This window comes from Martes martes (genome assembly GCF_963455335.1).
Source record: "Martes martes genome assembly, chromosome: 2".
In the NCBI taxonomy this organism is placed as follows: domain Eukaryota; kingdom Metazoa; phylum Chordata; class Mammalia; order Carnivora; family Mustelidae; genus Martes; species Martes martes.
In genome coordinates, this window is record NC_137889.1 from 202,100,683 (window position 1) to 202,123,700 (window position 23,018).

A 23,018-nucleotide genomic window follows, 5' to 3' on the forward strand; every position below is an offset into this window, starting at 1 on the left:
GTAGTTTCGGTTTTGGGTCACTCCCTCACTCCCTACTCAGGACATACACGGAATTTCCGGGGACATCGGTACCAACGGCCTCTGCACCTCTTCTGAGGACACACAGTAACTGTGATGATGCTGGGAAAAAGACACTCCGTCCCTCCCTGAACAGCTGAGCTCTTTCTTCACGCACTTTGGCAGGGTTGGGACCACCCGGAATGACGACTTCGGGTGGATACACATCCACTCAGCCCAGCAGCCGGCAGGAACCCAGAAGTGCAGGCTTTGCCCTTTGACCTTGACCACAGGGCAAAGGATAGCTCTAGGGAGGTACCTGCCGAATGGTTGCACAGCTTTATGCCAGTCGGTCACAATCTTCAAATCGGTTACTCTGTCCGGGCAGGATGCCAACGGATCGGACGGAGATTCCCTGAGTCTCCATTCCTGATTCTAAAGTATGATTTCGAAGCTGTTATGTATTATAAAGAATGACAAGCAGCACGTAATACATTTAGTAAACCAGTTTATTTACATCACACATATTTGCCATGCAGCTTACTGAATTGCACTCCGTGTCATAACGAAAAAGACAAGCACTATCTTTTGAAAATGGCTTTATATAGAAAGATAATTGGCTCCAATGAGTTAGCTACAACCTTATAAATCACAATAGACCGTTTAAAACCACCACGGATAGTTTTAAAATGCACGTGTAAAGTCTGTAGGTAAAGAGCTTTTTCTAGTTTACACCCTGTAAAATTAAAACCAGTTTTTTTAGTATGGTAGCTGAATAGTGTACTTTTAATCTTATTTTAATAAATCTATAAAAACAAAAATAACTTAAATATATAATATTACAAGGCTCAGATTTGTAGGCAATTTTTAAATATTCTCTCATGTTAACAATGTCTTACAAATTTTGCCAGTAGTGGTATGCACACAGTAGGTGGTCAGTAAATGCTGACATACAGAAGTGTTTATAGTTGACAGCAATCCACATTCATCCATTCATTCCCTACTTTATAATAAAATATTTCATAGTAAAGATGAAAACGAGACAGGATAGGTTTCTGACAATATTTAACATTTTCATAAAAAGATGAAATGTTCCCATGGTAGAATTCTCCCTACAGTCAGACTTGTATGCCTTTTAAATTAAAAAAAAAAAAAAAAAACAACAAACAAACAAACACAGTATGCCCTTTTAATCCATTAATTAGGATGGCAAGTATTAGATAATTCATACACTCTAACAAAAAACCAGGAATGTTTTTAAAAAATTTAGAGAAAATAGAACTTAAAGTTCAATGCTTCTATTTTGAGAAGTTTTTATAGTAAAAATGGTACCAGGCCTAAAATAACTAGACTTTTCTATTTTTAAATTAATTGTAACTATTCTCAGTGTATTTTATTGGGCCAAAATGACAAAATATCTTATTTAAAATCAACAATACCACGTTAGACCCCTAAGCATTGTTTTGGGGAAGATACATCCTATTATCATTACAGCAAAGTCTTTTTATCACTCAGCACATGAATCAAATTTGTGGCCTTATGAGGCAAAGTAGCCATTTTCAAAGTAGTGTGTTCATCATCATAATGGTACAATACAGCGCCCTTAGCCTACTGGGAAGATTCTCCGTGCTGAGATGCTAGCATGGGGAATTTATACTCCAAAAACACTATACCGAAAAGAAACCAAAATTTTACAGATGTATAAACTGAGGCACATTAAAGTAACATCCCTAATATGAGATACAGAAATGGCAATGTGGAAGTAAGCTTCACCCTCAATCAACACTAATTCTGGTGCTCTGAAGCTACACCAGTATTTAAACCAGCTCATGTGAACCCATTAAGAAATCTGGATAATATTTTATATCCCGATGAACATGTTTTTGTGAATGCGTCCAAAGGGATCTAATTTACACACATGAAAAGACCAAAGAACGAGAAGAGCATTGTAGGCTGGGGCGGTGAGATCTATTTCTTAGGCGTATACAATAAAGATAAATAAATGCTTCAGGCCCAAGTATGAGATCGTGTTTACCAATATTCTGAGCTGTTGGTAAAATGCTCGCACGCGCGGACACAGGGCAAGACCAGAGTGCGGGGGAATAATCCTGTCATCAACTGGGGCATCTACATGACTTTGTTCTAAGGCTTAAGGTTCATTTCAGGGTCAACCCTGGGCCATCTGGACTCTGTGGCCTTGAAAGTAGCACCCATATAACTGGGAACCCCCACCCATCAAGAAGTATAGTAGGACTGCAAATTCCGAGAGGCGAAACTCTATTTTGCTACAGGAATTTTGGAACCAAAAATCTGTAATCCACCGGCAAGAGTGCCGTTATTATATGGAACTTAGTAATAGTCCTTGAAATTAAAAAGCTTGAAAAAAAAGCTGAAAAGCCTTGGTCATTAGACCACAGAATTTGTTGCTGATCATATCGTCAGTTTTTAATGTGATTCTTACCGGATGGGAAAAGACGATGCAAGTTCTATTCCTCTTAATGCCTCTCTCAACTCAGAGGAGGGAAGGTTGAAAGTTTTTGTTCTAGCAAACTAACAAATCCAACGTTCCTAAGGAGAAGGGAGCCTACAGCTAAAGGAAATCATACCTTAAGTGTCAGTTTCTCACAAACGTGTATTTAAAGGCGAGTCATGCCTCAGACCGTGCTCCCGGCTGTGCTAAGCACAGGCTACGGCAACCCTGGCCTTAAGGAGGCACTTCGACTGGATCCGCTACTGTATCTTCTGTTAAAGGAATCACACAGGATGACTCCGTTTTATAACGGAGGTGAAGCCCTTCCTAAGGAAATGAAGCTGGTGTTAAGTAAAACTGATGCTATTTCTACACTGGTTTCACGTTCATTGTTGTTCAGATGTTTCTTGTAATTGTCAACTAATTTTCACTTTCTGTACAAGCAGCAATTTAGTAGTTTTAAGGGCCGGAAAGCAGTTATTATTACAGATTCCCAAGTATATTTTTCCATTTTTATAAAGTATTACTCATGATATATTAAATAGGAGGATAGAGGAAAAACTAATGTGACTCTTAGAAACAGTGGGGTAGACAACTCCCCGTGACATATTGCTTACCAACTGTATACAGCAGGCGGCCATTCCTGCATTCACAAATGTGAAACATAGTCCGGGCATGGCTTGCTGTGTCTGTACTGCATGACGTACACTGTAGACTGGTGCCACCAATATAACATCACTACTGCAAGGACGTGCCATATCTGGTGGCTTGATCCGAGGTAGTTTAGTTGTCCTGGAAGGGAAGGCAGAGAGACAAAAATATTGACTGTAATATTTGGATATTAAAATACGAATATATTTTTATCTCTGGACTTGGAAATACGGCTTCGCAGCAAAAAGATTTTGACAGCGTCAGAGCACCTGGAGACTGACAGAAGATTCATTCAAACGCAGAGGTTTTTTTTTTTTTAAAAAGGATGAATTCATATTTGGGTCTACTTTAAGGACATGGGTGAATTCTGGAAATATTATTCCAAATGTGTCTTCCAAACTAATTTGGTTAACTTCAGAAATCTGATCTTTCGTCTCCCCTGTCTCATGTCTTACTTATCTGGATTTATGTGTCATGGACTAATCCACAAAATGTAATTAGTATGGCTTCATCGTTACTGAGGTTGATTAGTTAAAAAAAATATATATATACACACACACACACACACAACTTAGAACTATTTCTCTTTGTGCTTAAATTCTAAGGAGATTAGATAATTAACATGTGGGAAGCCTCTTGAAAAAGAACAAAATAAATGAAATCCAGAGCTGTAGAAATTTAGATGTAAATCTCTTTTCCTTACTCATGGTGCTTCTGTGGTCATGTCATGTAAATATTCTCCAGTCACCATCCCTGTCTCTTCTTACCAAGAGAAACAGTACAGTGCGTAGATTTTAAAGTGTAAGTCCACACACTCTTTTCTGTAGGGCTTCCTAGCCGTTTTTTGGTGCCATGGTGTACTGTGACAGTCTAGTGAAACCCACAGACTCATTTTCAAAAAAGCACAAGACACAGAGGATTACAAAGAAAACTGATCACATTGTCAGGTAAGTATCGTAGATATATTTAATTGTGTTCATGGACACCTTTGGGGATCCTTGGGCCCTGTCAGATACCACTGTGCTGTTTCTACATTTGTAAAAATGTAACTGAGCCGAAGGTAAGTTCTTCGGTGTCAATCTGTTGATTTCATAGTAGTCAGCCACCATTCTCACCACTGCACGGTTCTCTGTACAGCCAGGTCATAAATGGGGACTGGGGAGACGCGGTTTCTAAGCCACTCATTCAAGAGCATCTGAGCCTATCACTTTTTTCCGTGAAGTTTTCATCTCGTATGGTCTCCGGGTGCCCGCTGCTCCCGCCGTGCCACTCCGCCACACACTCAGCAACATGGGGGCACAGTTTATGTCAAGCTCATCTGGTAGAAATGTTAAGTTACGTAACATTTGACCTTTTACAGGGATCCTATGTTAGACAACTAGAAACTTCCGGTATGAAAGGTCTGGCATAAAGAACTTCTGACATAAAAATACTATGGCCAAAATTACGTAATGTAGAAAAATGTCATGGTTCAGTTTTCTACATGTACTTGTCATGAAAAAATAAGTAATAAAAGAATTATTAGGGGCGCCTGGGTGGCTCAGTGGGTTAAAGCCTCTGCCTTCGGCTCAGGTCATGATCCCAGGGTCCTGGGATCGAGCCCCGCATTGGGCTCTCTGCTCAGCGGGGAGCCTGCTTCCTCCTCTCTCTCTGCCTGCCTCTCTGCCTGCTTGTGATCTCTGTCAAGTAAATAAATAAAAAAATCTTAAAAAAAAAAAAAAGAATTTATTAATAAAGTGCTATAAAAATGTATTTTGCTAGAACCGTTTCCTGAGGAAACTTGTGGCTCTCCCTGCAGGAGGGCTGGTCTTCAATGTAGGGTCCTGTCCCAGTGATGCTCTTGAATCCTAGTGTTTACTCTCAGGTTCTTCTTACTCTTATTTAAAACTCACCGGTGACAATCAAGTGCACAGAAGAATGCCTGTGATCTACACATTCTCTAGATCAGGGCTTCTCATCCTTTTTCTTCCCAACATGCGTTATGAGTAGCATAATCCTATCTTCAATTCACTGTGGAAGACATTCTTAACCCAGGAAGGCGGGACAAGTCTGCAGTTTGAAAGTGAACACTGTCCTACCTCTAGCTCCTCACACCAAAAAATCACTGCTCTACGCACTCTGATCTGATCTCTTGACTCAAGCCAAAGATCACTAGACTTCCATCACGCTGCCCCTTACCCAACCGCATCCTCCACTTCCGGGACTGAGGTCGAGGAAGGACCATCACAATACCTGCTGACTTGTACTGAGTGCTCACTACTCGTGAGGAACCCTGCTAAATGGTTCATGTGCACTTTCTCACGTAATCCTCACAATAACACCATGAAAGAAAGTGTGATCTCCAGGCTCAGATGAGGAAATGACCCGAAAAAGCACGAGTAACTTCTTTAGCTCATGCAGCGAGCAAGAGGGTGATGTGGATTTGAAGCCCAGCAGTCTGACTGCAGACTTAAGTTCCTAAACAAGTGAATACAGATTTTGGACAACATTATTCACTCTACCCAGTGTCCTTTTGGTTATCTTCTATCAAAGGTGGGTTTTTTTCTGAAGAATCAGGGAAATCTGTGCTTCTATTGAGGTCCTAGCTTGTGTAAATCTTGCAGACGTGAAGACCCTTAACTTAGGTTAGTCTCTCTTTAGCACTGGGTATTAGGAAGCTGAAAGGCAGCCTGGCGGCCTTTGTCTACTTTTAGAACCTCAGGATGGATACACGGTGAAGTGATCCTAGCCCCGGCTTCTCGTTGTTGTATTTTCCTCTCTTTTCTTACTTCTGGTTTTGCGGATCTCTACATACACAAATTATTTTTTAAGATGAGTTGGTTTATAAAGAAGTCAATGGTAACTGATAATTAGTATTCCACAAAAAAGGCAGAGTTTGGGAGTCAGAAGACTCCCAGCTCTGTCACTAGCTCATAATCAGGAAATGCTGGTGAGCTCATCTACTGCACTCGAGTTGGTGGAAGTCCTTTGGAAGTTAAGCTTTTAGATAACATTTGACAATAGGAGAGCTATTCTGTAACCAGCAATACTGAAAAAAATCTAACTTTTGATACTCAAGCGTATCCTTCTACCATATATTTAAAAAAAGTCGTGAATCGCTTCTCGGCCTTTTGGCTAAGATCAAGTGTAGAAAAAAGTCGTGAGATCACTATGAAAGTGATACTTACCTGGAAAGTACCGCTCTGGAACTTTGGAGATGTAGAACAGGAAAGCCAGAAGAGCGATCACATACATCACAATTACACGGGGTGCAAAGTCCTGAAAAGCAAAACATTTTTTCACAGATCTTTTTCCTGTGACTGAATTCCTCAGTTATTAGGAATCTAATTCACAGATTAGGTAGAAGTCATAGGTGGAGTTTAACCTTGTTAAATCTTTTTTTTTTTTAACCATTTTTTTAAAAAATTTCTTTTCAGCGTAACAGAATTCATTGTTTATGCACCACACCCAGTGCTCCATGCAATACGTGCCCTCCGTAATACCCACCACCTGGTTCCCCCAACCTCCCACCCCCCGCCCCTTCAAAACCCTCAGGTTGTTTTTCAGAGTCCATAGTCTCTCATGGTTCCCCTCCCCTTCCAATTTCCCTCAACTCCCTTCTCCTCTCCATCTCCCCATGTCCTCCATGTTATTTGTTATGCTCCACAAATAAGTGAAACCACATGATAATTGACTCTCTCTGCTTGACTTATTTCACTCAACATAATCTCTTCCGGTCCCGTCCATGTTGATACAAAAGTTGGGTATTTGTCCTTTCTGATGGAGGCATCATACTCCATAGTGTATATGGACCACATCTTCCTTATCCATTCATCCGTTGAAGGGCATCTTGGTTCTTTCCACAGTTTGGCGACCGTGGCCATTGCTGCTATAAACATTGGGGTACAGATGGCCCTTCTTTTCACTCCATCTGTATCTTTGGGGTAAATACTCAGTAGTGCAATTGCAGGGTCATAGGGAAACTCTATTTTTACCTTCTTAAGGAATCTCCACACTGTTTTCCAAAGTGGCTGCACCAACTTGCATTCCCACCAACAGTGTAAGAGGGTTCCCCTTTCTCCACTTCCTCTCCAACACACGTTGTTTACTGTCTTGTTAATTTTGGCCATTCTAACTGGTGGAAGGTGGTATCTCAATGTGGTTTTAATTTGAATATCCCTAATGGCTAGTGATGATGAACATGTTTTCATGTGTCTGATGGCCATTTGTATGTCTTCATTGGAGAAGTGTCTGTTCATATCTTCTGCCCATTTTTTTGACATGATTATCTGTTTTGTGTGTGTTGAGTTTGAGAAGTTCGTTATAGATCCTGGATATCAACCTTTTGTCTGTAGTCATTTGCAAATATCTTCTCCCATTCCATGGGTTGCCTCTTTGTTTTATTGACTGTTTCCTTTGCAGAAGCTTTTAACCTTGTTAAATCTTAATTGTAGGCAGGCTCCAATTATGGAAGTCTTGTTCTCACTACTGTAGGAAACGGGCGCCGGGCTGGCTTCGTCCGTGAAGTGTCTGACTCTTGGTTTTGGCTCCAGTCATGGTCTCAGGGTTGTGGGACTGAGCTCCTGTGGGGCTCCCTGCTCAGCGCAGAGTCTACTTGCGATTCTCTCCCTCTCCTTCTTCCTCCCTGTAGGAAATGGCCCGCAGAAGTGGAGCGGAGTGCGCTAACAGTGAGGGAACTAAGGGAGCCAGAACTTTACCACGGCTGAAGGTCCTAAGGACACCCCAACTAGAGGTGCGCGGGTGGAGTGCATGGGGACTGGAGTTAGCAGCTGAACAAGCAAAAACTGAAGATCAGGGGCGCCTGGGTGGCTCAGTGGGTTAAGCCTCTGCCTTCAGCTCAGTTCATGATCTCAGGGTCCTGGGATCGAGCCCCACATCGGGCTCTCTGCTTGGCGGGGAGCCTGCTTCCTTTCCTCTCTCTGCCTACTTGTGATCTCTGTCAAATAAATAAATAAAATCTTAAAAAAAAAACCAAAACCCTCCAAAACTGAAGATCAGGGACTTGTGGTTAGAAAAGACACAAGAGTGTTGGGGGCACCTGGGTGATTCATTCAGTTAAGCATCTGCCTTCGGCTCAGGTCATGATCCCAGGGTCCTAGGACCGAGCTCCTCATCAGGCTCCCTGCTCAGCAGAGAACCTGCTTCTCCCTCTCTCTCTGCCCCTGCTTGTGCTCTTTCTCTCTCTCACTCTCAAATAAATAAATAAATACGTAAATAAAATGTAAAAAAAAAAAAAGTTTGGCCCAACCATGAAATCTGTTCACCAACCTGGATAAGTAGTCCTCCTGAAACTACTATATGAAGCAATCCCTCTCTCAGCTCTAACTAGAAAACTTTTCCTTGCCCTAAGAAAATTAGCCAGCTAAAATTGATACACATTGATCCTAATTCTGGTTGTAAATTCACAAGAAGCCATTTAAGAAATAAAGGCAAATTACTTCTCTCTACACATAGTTGACAATGATCCTGGCCCTCCTGAAATCCTACATTCTTAGAATAATGAACATGAGAACACAACCATACCCTGCTTCCCAGGATAAGCCCTTCTGGAACTTTTCATCTTTGGTTAAGTCTCCCTCTCTTTCCCCATCTTTTAAAAATTACAGCTTATCGGAGAATTTCTCGGAAAGTCTCCCTCTGCTTCTTCACTGGAATGATCTGTGATCACGTTAGATTTCTGTCTTTCAGAACCACTATTTTCCTAAACCATACTTCTATTGCAAGATTTCTGAAACCAGGAAAGCACCCATATTTTTCTGAATTTCTCAAAAATCTACTGGCTCAATAGGTCTGGTTCTCTTTCTCATTATAAGCTTAAAAGGGATGTGTTTATGTCATGTCAAATTCCGGTCCCTTCTCTGTCAATAACCAGTTATTCACTTCGGGTTAGAATTAAATCTAGAGTTGTAGTTCACCATTGTACTTTCTTTAACTTATATTCAGGGAGTTAAAATTGGCAGAGAAATGAGGTTTTCAGGTATCAGGATCACTGAAGTTCCTCATCACCACTGTCTCACTTTCTCCCAATTTCTTAATGTTATGAAGAAAGCATCACTCTGTTCTCCAGCTGACAAAGTGGCCAAGTCATAACGCTCGATTTGCTAGGTCACAGAATCTCCTTTCTTTCTAGTTTTATACCCAAATGCTTTCCACCATGCTGTTGCCAACTTCATTCAAGCACATGTAAGCCTACTATTAATTCTGTCTTCTCAAAAATATGTGATCCTTTTGTATAAAACCTGCAGTTAAATCCCCATATTCCAGAAAAGTGTGTATCACTTCTGCTAGATTTCCTGGCATATTTACTGATGTTAAAAATTCTTAAGTTTAGTCTCAAGTGCTTTCTTAAAGCCTTTTTATGTGGATCTCTGAGATCTTAAGTCTCATTTCTAATCCCCTTCTCCAGAATATGGAGGCATTCTCACGACTCGCCCCGTAACACCTAACTCTAAAAGCTCTTCTTTTACTTGCCCGTACGTTGTCCTTGGTGGGTGGGACATGCTCTCAGGGCTCCAGCTACCAATACAGTAACGATTTTCAAATCTTGATCACCAGTCTCCAACTGTGACCTGAATTCCAATTCCATCTCCACCTTTACGTCCCACAGGTGCCTCCAACTCAACACGTCCAAGGAAGAATCTTTTCCAGCTCCTTTTCCTCCCCCAATTCAATCAATCAATCAATCAATCAATCAGTCCCTCCTAGTTCCGTATTTGTGTTCTCACTGGCGTTACCCTTGCCGCAGCTAACAAAGCTGGAAACTCAGAAGTTCCCCTGCACGGATAAGCACTTGGGCATTAATACCCTGACGGCAGCAGCAGGAGAACTAAGAACACATCATCGCACATAAAGACATCTCGGAGAAAAGCAGCAGTTACACTTCTCTCTCCTGCAAGGCGTGCTAATTTATAAGGACGTGAACACGATGGCATTAATATGCAAATACAAGCATTTTCTCAAACGACAGAGACCCACCCACCCGGTCTGATTACAGTACTTTACCCAAAATGAATACAGTGAAAGGACAAAAAAAAAAGAAAAAGGAAAAACACCGACGACGCTCAGCCTACCTGTACGATGGGAGCCCCGACGCCTCCGTTGAGCCAGACCCAGTGAAGCGTAGGGATGACTCCGTAGCCCGAAACGGAACAGAAGATGACAGAGCGCAGCCGCTGCCACTGCTGCGTGAGGTAACTGGGGTGGATCTGGGCGAAGAACACGGCCAGGATCATGGCGAGCACCGTGACCAGGTACACCTGACGCCAGTACTGCACGGAGGGAAACCGAGCTTTCGTTGTCGCGCGCACGAGGGAAGGAAAAGAGCCGCCCCGGGTTCTCCATTCCACGTTCCCCACCTACTCACGGTTTCTGTCCCTTTCGAAACAATTAACTTCCTTCCTTAAAACCCCGCGCGTCCCCCACAACCACGAGGTGTCCCAGGATGCCAGGGAGAGCGGGCGGGAGCCCCGTTTAGTCGCACAAGCACTTTCGAGGACCTGCCACACGCCAGGGACAACCTAAGTCCCGCGGACAAAGCTGAGCAGGACGCGAGGCCCCCCGCGGGGGAGCGCGCGACCCGGGCAGGCGCGGGCAGCGGCAGGCGGTGCGGCCGGACGACCCGCGCGGAGCCGCGGAGCCAACGCAGTGGGGCCCGCGGCCGGGGCACGGGTGCGCCACAGAGGAGGCGACTGAGCCGACGACGCCCGAGGAGTGCACGCGACTGGGCGGGGAGCGGGTCCTCGGGGCAAGGGAACAGCCCGGGCAGCGGGCAGCGGGCAGCGGGCCCGGCGCGGGCAGGCGAAGGCCGGGCACTGTGAGGCCCGGGCCTCGGGGCTTTCACAGGCCGGCGCCGGGCGAGGAGCGGCTCTCGGGGTGAGGACAGGCCGCCGCTGGCGCCGACTGTCCAGGTGACTCCGACGTCGGTGTGGAGGAGAACGGGGCGGCGGGAAGCCGGCTGGGAGGTGCGCGGGGACCGACTGGGATTCCCGCGCGACCAGGAAGACGCAGACGCGAGCAGCGGCGCCAGGAGGCTTTTTCAACGTAAACCCAAAGCTGAACGGCAGGCGGGACGCGTGAGAAGGCAGGAGAGGGCGGCCAGGCCGACTCCATCAGGAAAGGCCGCGCACACGGCCTCTGCCCACGGAGCCCACGCGCGGATCACCCAGGTGCGGGGTTGGGGGGGGCCGAACGGGAAGGCAGGAGCGCGCGCTCTGGGGTGTCTGACGTCCGAGGGGCTCACGGAGCGTCTGGGTACCGAACCGAGCAGCCGCAGAGGCCTCAGCTGGGCCCCGGGGACTTCCGCGAGCTGTGAGCTTCCAGAAACCGCTCAAACCGCCCGGGGCACCCGCGCCCACATGTACACGCCGGATGCAGGGGTCGGCGTTTCCCATCCCACCCTCAAAGCAGCCCGAGTTCCTACAGAGCTAAAGAGCTGCTACAGCAACTGCGTATTCGGAAATGATGAGGCTCCAGAGGCAAGAAAATGATTTTCCTTTAAATGATCATTAGCTCTGGTGGTTCTCTTTTCTCTTGGAAACCGAGCTTTTCTAAAAGAGATTTAGTCCCACTACCTCCTGAATTATCGGGTCTATTTGGGAAAAGGTCAGCTTTCAGGGAAAGACTAAAATAAGTAAAACAATTCAAATACGACATGACTGCACTCACAAGCTCCTACTGACCAGCTTATACCAAATTTTCTAAAAGATACAAATGGTTTCCTGCAAAATGAGTAAGTGAAACCTGAGCAGATACGAACAACTGACTATTAAAATCGAATCAATTTACAAGGTTAACTGCACATATACTTAATTAAATGCTTATGTTCCAAAGTAATTAGGCCTAAAAAGCAAATGGCTCGTATGTTAAGTGGCTATAATCAATAATTCTCTTACTTGAAACCAAATTTATGATGTTTCTCTTTGCTAGTTTTACACTTTAGCTCAGTTATCTCTATGATTGTGCAGAGACAAAGGTCCCACTTAGGAATTCTCAGTTCAGAGGAATCCTGCGCTACAGCTGATCTTTCCAGGACGCGAAGGCTGGGGAGGACGGCTTGGAGCACCTGTTACATGTGAGGGCCCGTGGGGAGGAAGGCTCCGGTCTTTTGCGAACAGGACTACAAGCACCTAGTGTGTACACTGGCCCTGCACAGCTCTGTCCTGGCTCTGAAAGGGAAGGAACTAAAAGACAAAAGAAAAAGAAAGGGGTAAGCGCAGGCGAGCAGGAAGCAGAGAGAACAGAGCTGTTGAGGGCTTCCGGAATGGGAGGCCTGCAGAGGTACGGGGCCCAGGGGAAGACTGTTTACCTCCTTGGCGGGGACATGAGGTGATGAGACAGGAGTATATTCCAGTTTGCTGGGCCAACATAATCCGAAAGCAGTGTTTCAAATGCTGCTTTGCACAGGGCAACAAGCAACTTTTGTGACATCAGAATCAAAAGCAGAGTTGATCTCTAACTCAGAAGAGACACCTATTTAAGTCACTCATCACCCAGCTGGTCTGTCTCCACGCTTACCTCCAAATATAAGACTAAAGAAAGGAAAACGTATTTCTTACGAAGAACTTAGTCAACACGCTCACAGACAAGCCCTTGATTTTTTTCACAGAGATCAGGGAAAATGGAAAGCAGCAGGCAGCTTCATAATTTTATCAAGCACTAACTTTAGCTTCAGCTCTATAAACATAAAAGACACGTAATGTGCATCTGAGGAATCATGTAGTTACAGGGATTTAGAGGAAACATTAATAACTTAGTGTTTACATCCATTTTCAGAAATAATCTTTAAATATATATTTCAATGGAAAATCAGTAAAATGAGTTTGGATCTAGTCATAGATATTAGAGATCACAGGGACCTTCTGAAAAATGAGTTTATACATATATAAGACTCATATTTCTTCTATAAGTTAATTATGTGTTTAATCAGAAGTTCAAAGGAACCATGGCAAGAAAACACAAGACCTATAGGAAAGGTAGAATGTAAAACGTTTTAAGTTACTTACGTTATTACAATAAAATGCATAGAATACCCCAGAGACGTAGCATCCCAGTATTCCAATAGAAATTCCTGCATAATCTAATGCCATCCATCTTCGACAGGTTTTTTCTGATCGATGGCAGGAAAAAAGATGATATCCCACAGAGCAAAGCATACAGACCTACGGACAATAAAACAAATCTTAGCGACGTGAAACAAAAAGGAATGAGAGCAACTCATGCGTGACGTTCAGGGAAGTGGTCAGGTCAAGTCCAGGCTTTCTGGACAAACAAACTTGAACCTGGATTCTGGCTTTGTGCCATACGGCAAGCCATGTCATTTTTCTAGGTCTCAGGTTCCTCATGGGTAAAATGAGGCTAACAGTAATAAAGAAATTTAAAATGGTAGCTGTTTTATAACATAAAATTTTAAGTAAGTAGCACAGCAGTGGGAAAATGATAAAATGTCCATGTTTTTAAAATATTGAAGCTTATTTGGACTCACGAATGAGTTTCTTTTTTAAAAAGTACCCACTAGAAGATCAAAGAACATCAGATTGTATGATGTAAAACCATAAGGTCCTCCTACTTAGCTACTCCCCAGCCGCAGCTCCTGATAACATCTGTGATGTGTCCTAGATATCTTCACCGAATGTATCAAACACCTATGGTCTACAAGTCCACACATTCAAACACACGCTATATACTTTTTAATCAAATGGAATCCCATAATACATTCTGTTCTACAATTTTGCTTTTTACGCTTAAGACTTTCCATGTCCCAATGACATTTCATTGTCTACAGTTTACTTTTGGAATGTAAGTTAAACACAGATTTGTTGTGTCCAAGAAAAAACTAACTGACTTACGCTGACTTTTTGCGTTGCCAAATTGAGAGCAAAGCTAACCTGATTCAAGCAGCTGCTCTGAAGACTGACAAGGTTTCCAAGGCTGAACGTCCTCCAGCCATTAAATACCTGCTGTGTGTCATGCCCTGGGGATACAAGGATGAGACCTCTACTGTCAGAAAGGTTCTCAGGAAACAAGTGGACAAACAAGTGGTGACGTAAGAAGTCACAGTGAGGAAACAGAGGAGGGAGGGGCCTGGGTTTGTGGGTGTACGTGTGCATTTGTTTGGCGGGGGGAGTGGGGGGGAGAAGAGCTTCACGGAAGGGCTGCCACCAGGGCTGGATCCTGAAAGGCGGCTCCCGCGGTCATCTAGGATACGTCTAGAAAACATACGAATGCGGGCGGCCCCGTGTGTGCTGCAGGGGCCACGGGAAAAGCGGAGTTGAGAGGCACAGAATCATTAAGGAATGTCGTGTGGCCCCTCATAACACAATTATGACAGAGTTTTAATGTCAATATTATGGACAAAGTGTGATACTATGGAAGCTTTTCAGTGCCGCCGTACAGAAAGGCTGAGATGGGAGGTTACAGGAGGAGCCCTGGAGAGCCACGACAAGAGCGTACGAAGCCCGCGACAGCAGGGGTGCAGCAAATGGCCCAGGTAAGTAATAGGGAGCATGAATGACGGGAAGTGGGTCAAACAGATGTTTTGTGAGCAGCTGCTCAGGCAGCAAAATGGTCAGCTCGCCAGTCTATAGTCTGGTCATTAAACAACCCTAATCAGGCCCCACCGCTCCAATATCAATACTCAAAACAACGTACCTAGCCACAACGTCACTTCTTCGTCCACAGTCTGAAGTCTTCATCAGTCTGTGGCTTGGGCTAGTAAGCCACAAATCCGGGTTCGCTGACCCAATGAGACACAACTCTTGGACGTTTGGTTACTGTTTTCTCAGATTACCCTTGAGATTAAACACCGTTTAAGTCTAGAGGATACCACGGTGTGTATTGTTGACAAGGAAAGATCTCGTTGTCACAATGCTGAGTGACACAAAAAAGCAAGCAGAGATGATCACAGCTCAGAAATAGGTAGGCAGGTAGATGGGAGGCAGCTGTGCATACACAAATGCCAAATATGGCTACCTCTGCAAAGTGCAAGGGCTTTTACTTTCCTGCATACACTGTTTTGTTTGAATTCCAATGTGAGTATATTTTATAGTAATAATAGTAAGAAACAACAGGGCTAATTTCATTGTGAAAAGGAAAATAAAGAGAAAAGTTACACTTTTTAAAAGGAAATTAAAATATATAGTGTTAACAGAGAGCGCTGAGTTTTTAAAAAGTAAACCTATACTTAGTATCTGCTGTAAAAATTAAAAGAAATCCATTTTAAAAGAAACATGTTATTATCAGAATTCCTTAAAAAAACTGAAAAATTATCTGGCAAATTGAATTTAGATAATAAAGGTTTCTGGAAACTTTCCTTCTGTGGACTATCTCACTCCATCAAGGCAGAGAGATCATTGGAGGGTGACATCCTACATCTAACCTCCTTGGCATGACAACCAAACACTTTTCAAATACTTTCAGGCTCCTGCCTCCCTCCAGCCTCATCCTTCCCTATTCTCCCACGAGCCAACCACAAAGGCCAACCCCTACCAGTCCAGAAACTGTTGGGCAGTCTCTTGCTTCTGGGCCTTTACACAAACTACTCTTATCTGCTTAAATCCCTGCCTCACTCTCCCTTCCGCCCTCCTACCTAAGTGACTCGATCGTTAGGACAGGCTGGTTTTGTTCAGCACTACACTCACAATGCCTAGCTTAGTGCCTGGCTGCACATGATGGAACTTAATGCAAATGAACTGAATCTAGGGAAAGGCATTCCTGGATTCTACTCTTCCCTAAGTCAGAAAGACCTCTGGGAAAGTTCAAAGTCCCTGAAATTTCATTCTACTATTCAGGATGCACTCTGGTTCGTGGAAGGTACTGAGCATATAAAATGGTAGAAGTGAAAGAGAAAAAAATGTTATGTCTTTTAAATTACAACTGAATGTAAATCAATTATTTTTTTTTCCTTTTTTTAGAGAGCGAGGGGTGAGAGAGAAGGGGAAAGTGAGAGGAGAGGGAGAGAGAGAGAATCCTAAGCAGGCTCCACACGCAGTGCAGATGCCCAACGTGGGGCTCGGTCCTAAGACCAGGAGATCATGACCTGAGCAGTAATCAAAGGTCGGACGCTCCACTGACTGAGCCGCTCAGGAGCCCCTAAATGTAAATCAATCTTAATTTGTGGTTTACCATGCTGCCTGCTGACTCTTAAGAATTTGAGAAAACTGAGTCAACAAGTTATAAATTTAATAAAATAAAAATAACGGAGATGGCAGTTTTCAATTGGGAAAATCTGCTGTCCTTAGCTGTCTTTAGTATCTCGCTGCCTTTAGCAACTTCTGCAGTGTGTAACAGAGATCACTGTACTATTTTACTGTCCTGTTGAATAATCCTGAGCAAGTCACTGTAACATATTTTGGGTTTTTCTTCACTGGCAGTTCTAATTATTTGTTTTTCAGTTCTGCAATGCATTGTTTTCTTAAGCCAGTATGAAGATTAATATGCTTTCCTTGAATTAATTTAGTCAGTCGTGGCTGGATGGTGAAGGAATAAAGGGCAGACCCGGGGGGTAGAGGAAAACATGTGGGATTTTCAAAGGAGATCCTACTCATATAATTAACAGGAGAGTATAAACCAGCTTTGCTTATTAATGGTTATTAAGAGCATCTTAGTCTGTAAGATACATCTGAAAATTAAAGTAGAAAGAAATTGATTCACTTCCGTTTTAAAACCAGAGATGGAGTCTAACAGAGGCTTAGGCTGCAATGAGGACAAAATGAGTATACTTATAAGTATAAATAATCAAATAATGATAATAACAAAGATACAAGAGTATTCTTTCCCTTAACGAAATTCAACATATTATTCCAAAAACTAGAATTAGGAAAAAAGGGGAAGGGTGATGTTCCCGATGTATTCTTAGTCTTTTAACTCCGAAGTCTGAACTTGAGTTGAATGATGGTCTGAGATTAAATGATGTCTCCTGAAAGCAACATCTGAGCAGCTGAAGTCTGGTAGAGAAGCACCTTCGCACGGTAGCCACAGGTTCACTGCAGGGAGTGCTGGCCAGCGTTTGCAGGAAGCGGGGAGGGGGTGACAGCTTTCAATTTATGCTTTCTGTACTCTCTGCATTTTTTTTTTTAATTTTAAAAATGTCAGCAGGATTTCAGCCCACATTTTTCTTCTTTAGAATTGTTTTTAAAACTATTCTATATAACTTTTAAAGGAATTTTACCAATCCTTGAAGAAAACTGAAAGTGCTAGAGAACTAACAAATACAAAAGGTAGAAAGGAGAAACAAAGTATTTGAAACCAGGCAAGCATAAAAAGACCAAAGGAAAGGAACATTAAAGCAATACAAAAGATCACTACCAGCAAAATAAGACATTCAAATTAAGACAGATACATTTACGTACGTATATACTTAAATTTAAAGATAAAATTAAGACAAATACAGAAATCACAGACATATAAATAGGAAAAAGATGGGAAATCGTCTGAAAAAAGTTTTAAGCATAACTAGTGTTCTATCTCAGCCAGAAAATAGAGTACAGAGGTTCCTATCCCATTATTAGTCTTAAAACAGAAATCTCTAGAAAGGGAAGGAGAAAAGGAAAGGCATTTTCTCAATCTTTAAAATCTACTGGATTTCAAGTATACTCTAACAGTACGGCCCAAATATACTCTCATAAAAACACTTTCGCTGCTTGTATTATGAAAATGAATAAGCTAACCTATGTGCTATTTTGGGGGCTCTTTAAATCAAGTGGCGGCTGTGATGTAAGATCACCTGCCCAAGCTTGTCTGACTAAAGCTCTCTTTACTAGTAACAATGTTTCTGAAATGACTTACCTGGAAGCAGAAGAGACAAATAGAACAAATCACAAAATCTTCTCTGGACGCGCTTGCCGAAGGTAATACTGATGTCATGTCATATATTCCCAGGGTAAAGAAGAGGAAAAAACCCAGCAAATGACTCCAGATGTTTACTGTCTCATTAGATAAAATAAACAAACTGGAAAACAAACAGACATGCATCTCAGATTCATACTGGCTTGTCACCATCAGCATTTAGAAGGTTAGGGACAGTTTTGGGGGCAGTTATCCAACACTCGCCACTTGAAGCCCTTAACCGTGTCTCTGCCTTTGTAAAAGGATTTCTCGCTTAGTTTACGTTCTTCCACGTCTCCACCAGTCCTGAGGTCTTGGAGCTTTTTTGGGGCTCACCTCTATTATCATATTTACTACTTCCTTCCTCCTCTGAGTTATTGATGTATAAATTCCATCTCATCCTCCAGCCTATCTACTCCCTGATGGCTGGCACCATCCGTCTTTATGACACCACTGTCCCTGGCAGAGTACTTTGCTCAGATCGGATGCTAGGTGTCTTCAGAAATGAATGTGCAGATTAAAACTGGATGTTCGCTACCATACTTTCATGTTCAAACGCAGGTTTCTGAAAACCTGCTAAGTATAAGGTTAGCCACAAACTTAAAGTACCTTTTCAGCACACATTAAATGCAAATGCAAAGCTAAACAGACACGAGAGAAGCAGAATAAATACAAACTGTTCCACGGGAAAGGCTCTTACGATAGGCGTGCTGGAACAGCTTTGCTGTGGTTGTGTGAAACCAAACTAGTTCCTAGGTGGCATGAGTTTCTCCTTTTCACCAATAATAGGTTACTTTGAGTATCGGTGCCGTTTGCTCACTAAATGCCCAGCTGGTCTGAGCAGTCCTAGCGGCACAGGGTGGTGTAGACTGGAGCACAGCAACCAGGAGTCAAAAGGCTCACTGCCCCTCCACTCTCACCCTCAACCACCAGTAGCTCTGTGATCATAAGTCACTTAACTTCTCTGGCTTCCATTTCTTCAATACAAAACAATGGAGGGGAATGAGAGGCTGCTGCGAGTCCCTTCTAACTCCTTCATTTTGTGAAATGTTTCTCTAACTTTGGACAGAACGCAATTGATTATTTATTGTTTAAAATTCTTTTGCATTTCTCTTGTGAAATCTAACCTTTTTGTTTGAATTAAGGTCTTTGACATTCGCCGGTTCACATTCCTTATTAATAAGCATCAATGTATCACTCTGACCTACTGAATTTGTAGGAATCACCATGGTTCTCATTTTCCCGTTTTTACACACCATAAACATAACAGGGTCTCACACTATCAAACGATCACCAAGAATAAAGTGAATCCTCTTATCATGAATTTCAGGCTTTATCCTATACAAGCATCAAGTGTAAGGACTACTTACACTGGGGCAGGGGTGAAGACACAGGGATGTGAAGGAACGTGTTAACTACAGGACTAGCTCGATGGTCAGTACTCTGCTCTTGCCTCTGCCTCAGAACTTCTCACTTCGTGAAACTCAGCGTGACCTGATTGACTCAACTGAGAGGCAGAACCTTGGCACGCTCCTTCCAACTAACAGAGGGCTGGCAGAACAGTTGTGACATGCAAAACCTCTCCTTACATCCAAAATCTCTCCTGGTCACTCTGACAGCTAAAAGAAGAGAGGGCAAAAGCTGAACTTGGCCAAGACCAAGCTGGTGGGAAGAGCACTTGGAAGAAGGTTGCCTGTGGAGAATCTACTCTTACTCTGTGAGAAGTTCTGCTTCTCTGTTCAGCTTCAAAATCAGTAATTAGGGTGGTAACAAGTCACCATTAATTGAGTGCCTGCTAGGGGTCATGCCCTGTGTAGCATTTTATATACATAATCTCACTTAATCCTTACTACTTTTTGAAGCAGGAATTGTGATTACCCTCGTTTTTACAAAAGGGTAAAGTAAGATTCAGAGAGGTCAGCCCTTGTTCAAGGTCCCGAAATGGTTAAGTGGCAGATGGGGACTTTTTGACTCTGCAGCCCAAGATCAGAGCATTACATATATTCCACTTCTCAGTCCATGAGATTTGGACACTAGCATCAGAATCCAGAGGACTACTGCTATGTGGGTAATAGAATACTTAGGGTAATTCACTACCCGCTGTGTCCTTGTGAACTTCACCTGCATAGCAGGGCCCGGCTCTGATTTCATGTATAACTTATGCAAAGGAGACACTGGGGAGGCAAATAGTACTTAGGATTCAAATTGTGAAGGCCTGTGGGCCATCCACTGAGTAGGGATGGGCGGAATGTAATGTCACCTGTGACTATGAGTCCAAAACACTTTTTTTTTTTAAAGATTTTATTTATTTACTTATTTATTTGACAGATCACAAGAAGGCAGAGAGGCAGGCAGAGAGAGAAAGTGGGGAAGCAGGCTCCCTGCTGAGCAGAGAGCCCGATGGGGGACTCGATCCCAGGACCCTGAGATCATGACCTGAGCCAAAGGCAGAGGCTTAACCCACCAAGCTACCCAGGCGCCCCCCAAAACACTTTCAAGGCAGGGCAGAAAGATCTGGGGAAGGACCTTGCTGAAAAGAAGACCAAGAATCAGGTGTGTGACTGCTTCCCGAGCAACTCAACAGCCCACATGCCAGCACCAGAGCCTGTGACTACCACATCCTAGAACTAACCAATACCTGTTCCTTCATTCCCTTAAAGTGGGGTTCTATATTTAAGTACATATAGTGAGTTTTAACATAAATCTAGTCTAACAACCAGAACACTGATTTTTTGGTTTTGTTTTTTTAAAATGCAGGCACTCAGGGGACACAAGTTTTTAAAGGTTTAGATGATAAAGAGATTCCTTTCTTAGAAGTGCTTCTAGGGTGCTCCCGTGGAGGGTGGTGCCCGTGACAGCTTCTCTCTGCTATGTCCTTTTCCTACACAGCGTTTTTCACAACGGTTATTATGCAATAGAGTAATCACTCTTTAATGTGTGTCACTCAGACCAAACCTTCGTAGTTTCACAAGAACAGGGCAATATCTGCTGTTCTGGGCATGGCCTGGTACAGGGTCTGGCACCTGGGAGGGGCTCCCAGTACCTGCTGAATGAATGAATCAGGGCTTCTCCGACACATCTGTCCGTCTATCTAGATACACACACACACACACACACACGTGTGTGTATATACATCTTTACGCATATGCCCATGGCACCGTGACCTGTGTCCTATTATCTTAATATAATTTCCTATCACACGTCACATTGGGCCCAACCCATCGGGATTTCCACGGGGCTCATCTAAAAATAAACAAAGCCTGGGTGTACACTGGGCAAGGACCACCCGGCCGTCGTCAGCGGGGGGGCTCCCAGCAGCAGCAAGCGCGGCACCGGCCGCGAAGCTCTCCGGGAGCGGCGCAGCGCCGCAGGGGAAACTGCTGCGCTGGCGACGGAAGCCCAGCTAACCGCCACTCGTCCTCCGTGGGCCACGCACCGGGCGGGGGAAGAAGACCGGTAACGAGACGGGAGACGTGGGGGAAGGAATGGGAAGGACGGCGCAGGGGGGGGCCGCCGGGCTCGGGGCGGCGCAGGGACCCCCGACAAAGGTGCGGGTGGGGACGCGGCTCCCGGCGCCCCCCGCGGCGCGCCCCCCGCGGCGGCGGCGACCCCGTACCTTTTGATACACAGCCTGGAGGGCAGGTAGGCCCGGTAGCCGTCGGTGATGTACGGGTTGTCCTTGAGCGACACGGGGATCTGCTCGTAGGTGTAGAGGCGGATGCCGCGGGGCACCAGGACCGGCCAGTACTGGTAGCTGCCCAGCTCGATGTAGTGCGCGCTCTTCAGCAGCTTCTGGTGCATCCTTCCCTGCCGCCGCCGCCCCCGCTCCGGGGAGCTCGTCCGGGCCCCGCCTCCCCGGGGAGGGGGCTTCGCCGCCGCCGCCGCCGCCCCCGCCCCGGAGCCCGGGAACGCGGCGCGAGGTCCTACGGCCCCGCCGCTGCCCAGGCCCCGCTCCGCGTTCACACCGGCCGGCCCCCGCCGTCAGCGCCGCGGCGGACCCGGCGGCGTCGCAGCCTTCTCTGACGTCAGCACGCCGCGGCGGGCCCCACCCCTCGGCCTCCTCTGGGGCGGGGCCGGAGGGTCGGGGGCGGGGCCGGAGGGCCGGGGGCGGGGCTGGCGCGACGCGGGAACGGATGCGCGCGCGGAGGCGTCCCGGAGGTTTCAGAGCCGCGGGGCCGAGGCGCCGCTGGCTTCGTCGGTGGGAAGAGCGCGGGGCCGTGCGGACGAGGGCCGCGGCGTTTTCTTCAGGGGACGAGGCGACAGCTCGCTGGAAGCAAACGGAGAGCGAGAGCGCACTCCTTCCCGGCTGCTTGGTGGGAATCCGCGGGCGGCGTCGAACGGACCCGGTTCTCCGAGCCGCGGCCGGTCCTACCCGGCGGCGGGAGCAGGAGAGCCGGTGCGCGCTGCTGCACACGACGGAGTGTGATCCGGCCCCGGGGAACCCGGCGGCGTCGAACCCGGCGGCGTCCCGAGCGCCGACGCCGTTCCGGGCGCGTTCTCCGACCGCGCAGACACACCGGACGGTCAGCACCTCCCCCGGGTCGGGAACTGAGCAAAACCGCTTCCAGGTGGCCCGTAGGTTGAGGAGGACGTCGCGGCGGACGTGACGAAATGCGCGCTGAGTGATGAGGCCGCGTCGCAGCCCGCCCTGGGCCGCCTGGTGCGGCGCGGCGGGAAAGTCGCAGAGGCGCCCCGGGGAGCCTGGGACGGGGGGGGGTTCTTTTCTTTCTTTTTTATTTTATAAAGACTTTATTTATTTCTGTGACAGAGAGATCACAAGTAGGCAGGGTGGGGGGGGGGACACTGAGCAGAGAGCCCGATGCGGGGCCCGACCCCAGGACCCTGACATCATGACCGGAGCCGAAGGCAGAGGCTGAACCCACTGAGCCACCCCGGCGCCCCCGAGGGCAGAGGCTGAACCGAATGAGCCACCCCGGCGCCCCCGAGGGCAGAGGCTGAACCCACTGAGCCACCCCGGCGCCCCCGAGGGCAGAGGCTGAACCGACTGAGCCACCCCGGCGCCCCCGAGGGCGGAGGCTGAACCCACTGAGCCACCCCGGCACCCAGGCCTGCCCAGTTT

General features: G+C 45.6%; 1 protein-coding gene across 1 annotated transcript; it reads right to left on the bottom strand.

The window, feature by feature from the left end:
• Positions 1-488: 488 nt before the first annotated feature.
• On the bottom strand, positions 489-21,875 carry PAQR3 (progestin and adipoQ receptor family member 3). Its single transcript, XM_080796925.1, has 6 exons — positions 21,555-21,875; positions 17,900-18,062; positions 13,120-13,275; positions 10,189-10,386; positions 6,286-6,376; positions 489-3,259 (listed from the first exon to the last, which is right to left on the bottom strand). Exons 1-6 carry the CDS (start codon positions 21,737-21,739, stop codon positions 3,117-3,119), a joined length of 936 nt encoding a protein of 311 aa, XP_080653051.1. The 5' UTR covers positions 21,740-21,875; the 3' UTR covers positions 489-3,116.
• Between the last annotated feature and the right edge of the window lie 1,143 nt (positions 21,876-23,018).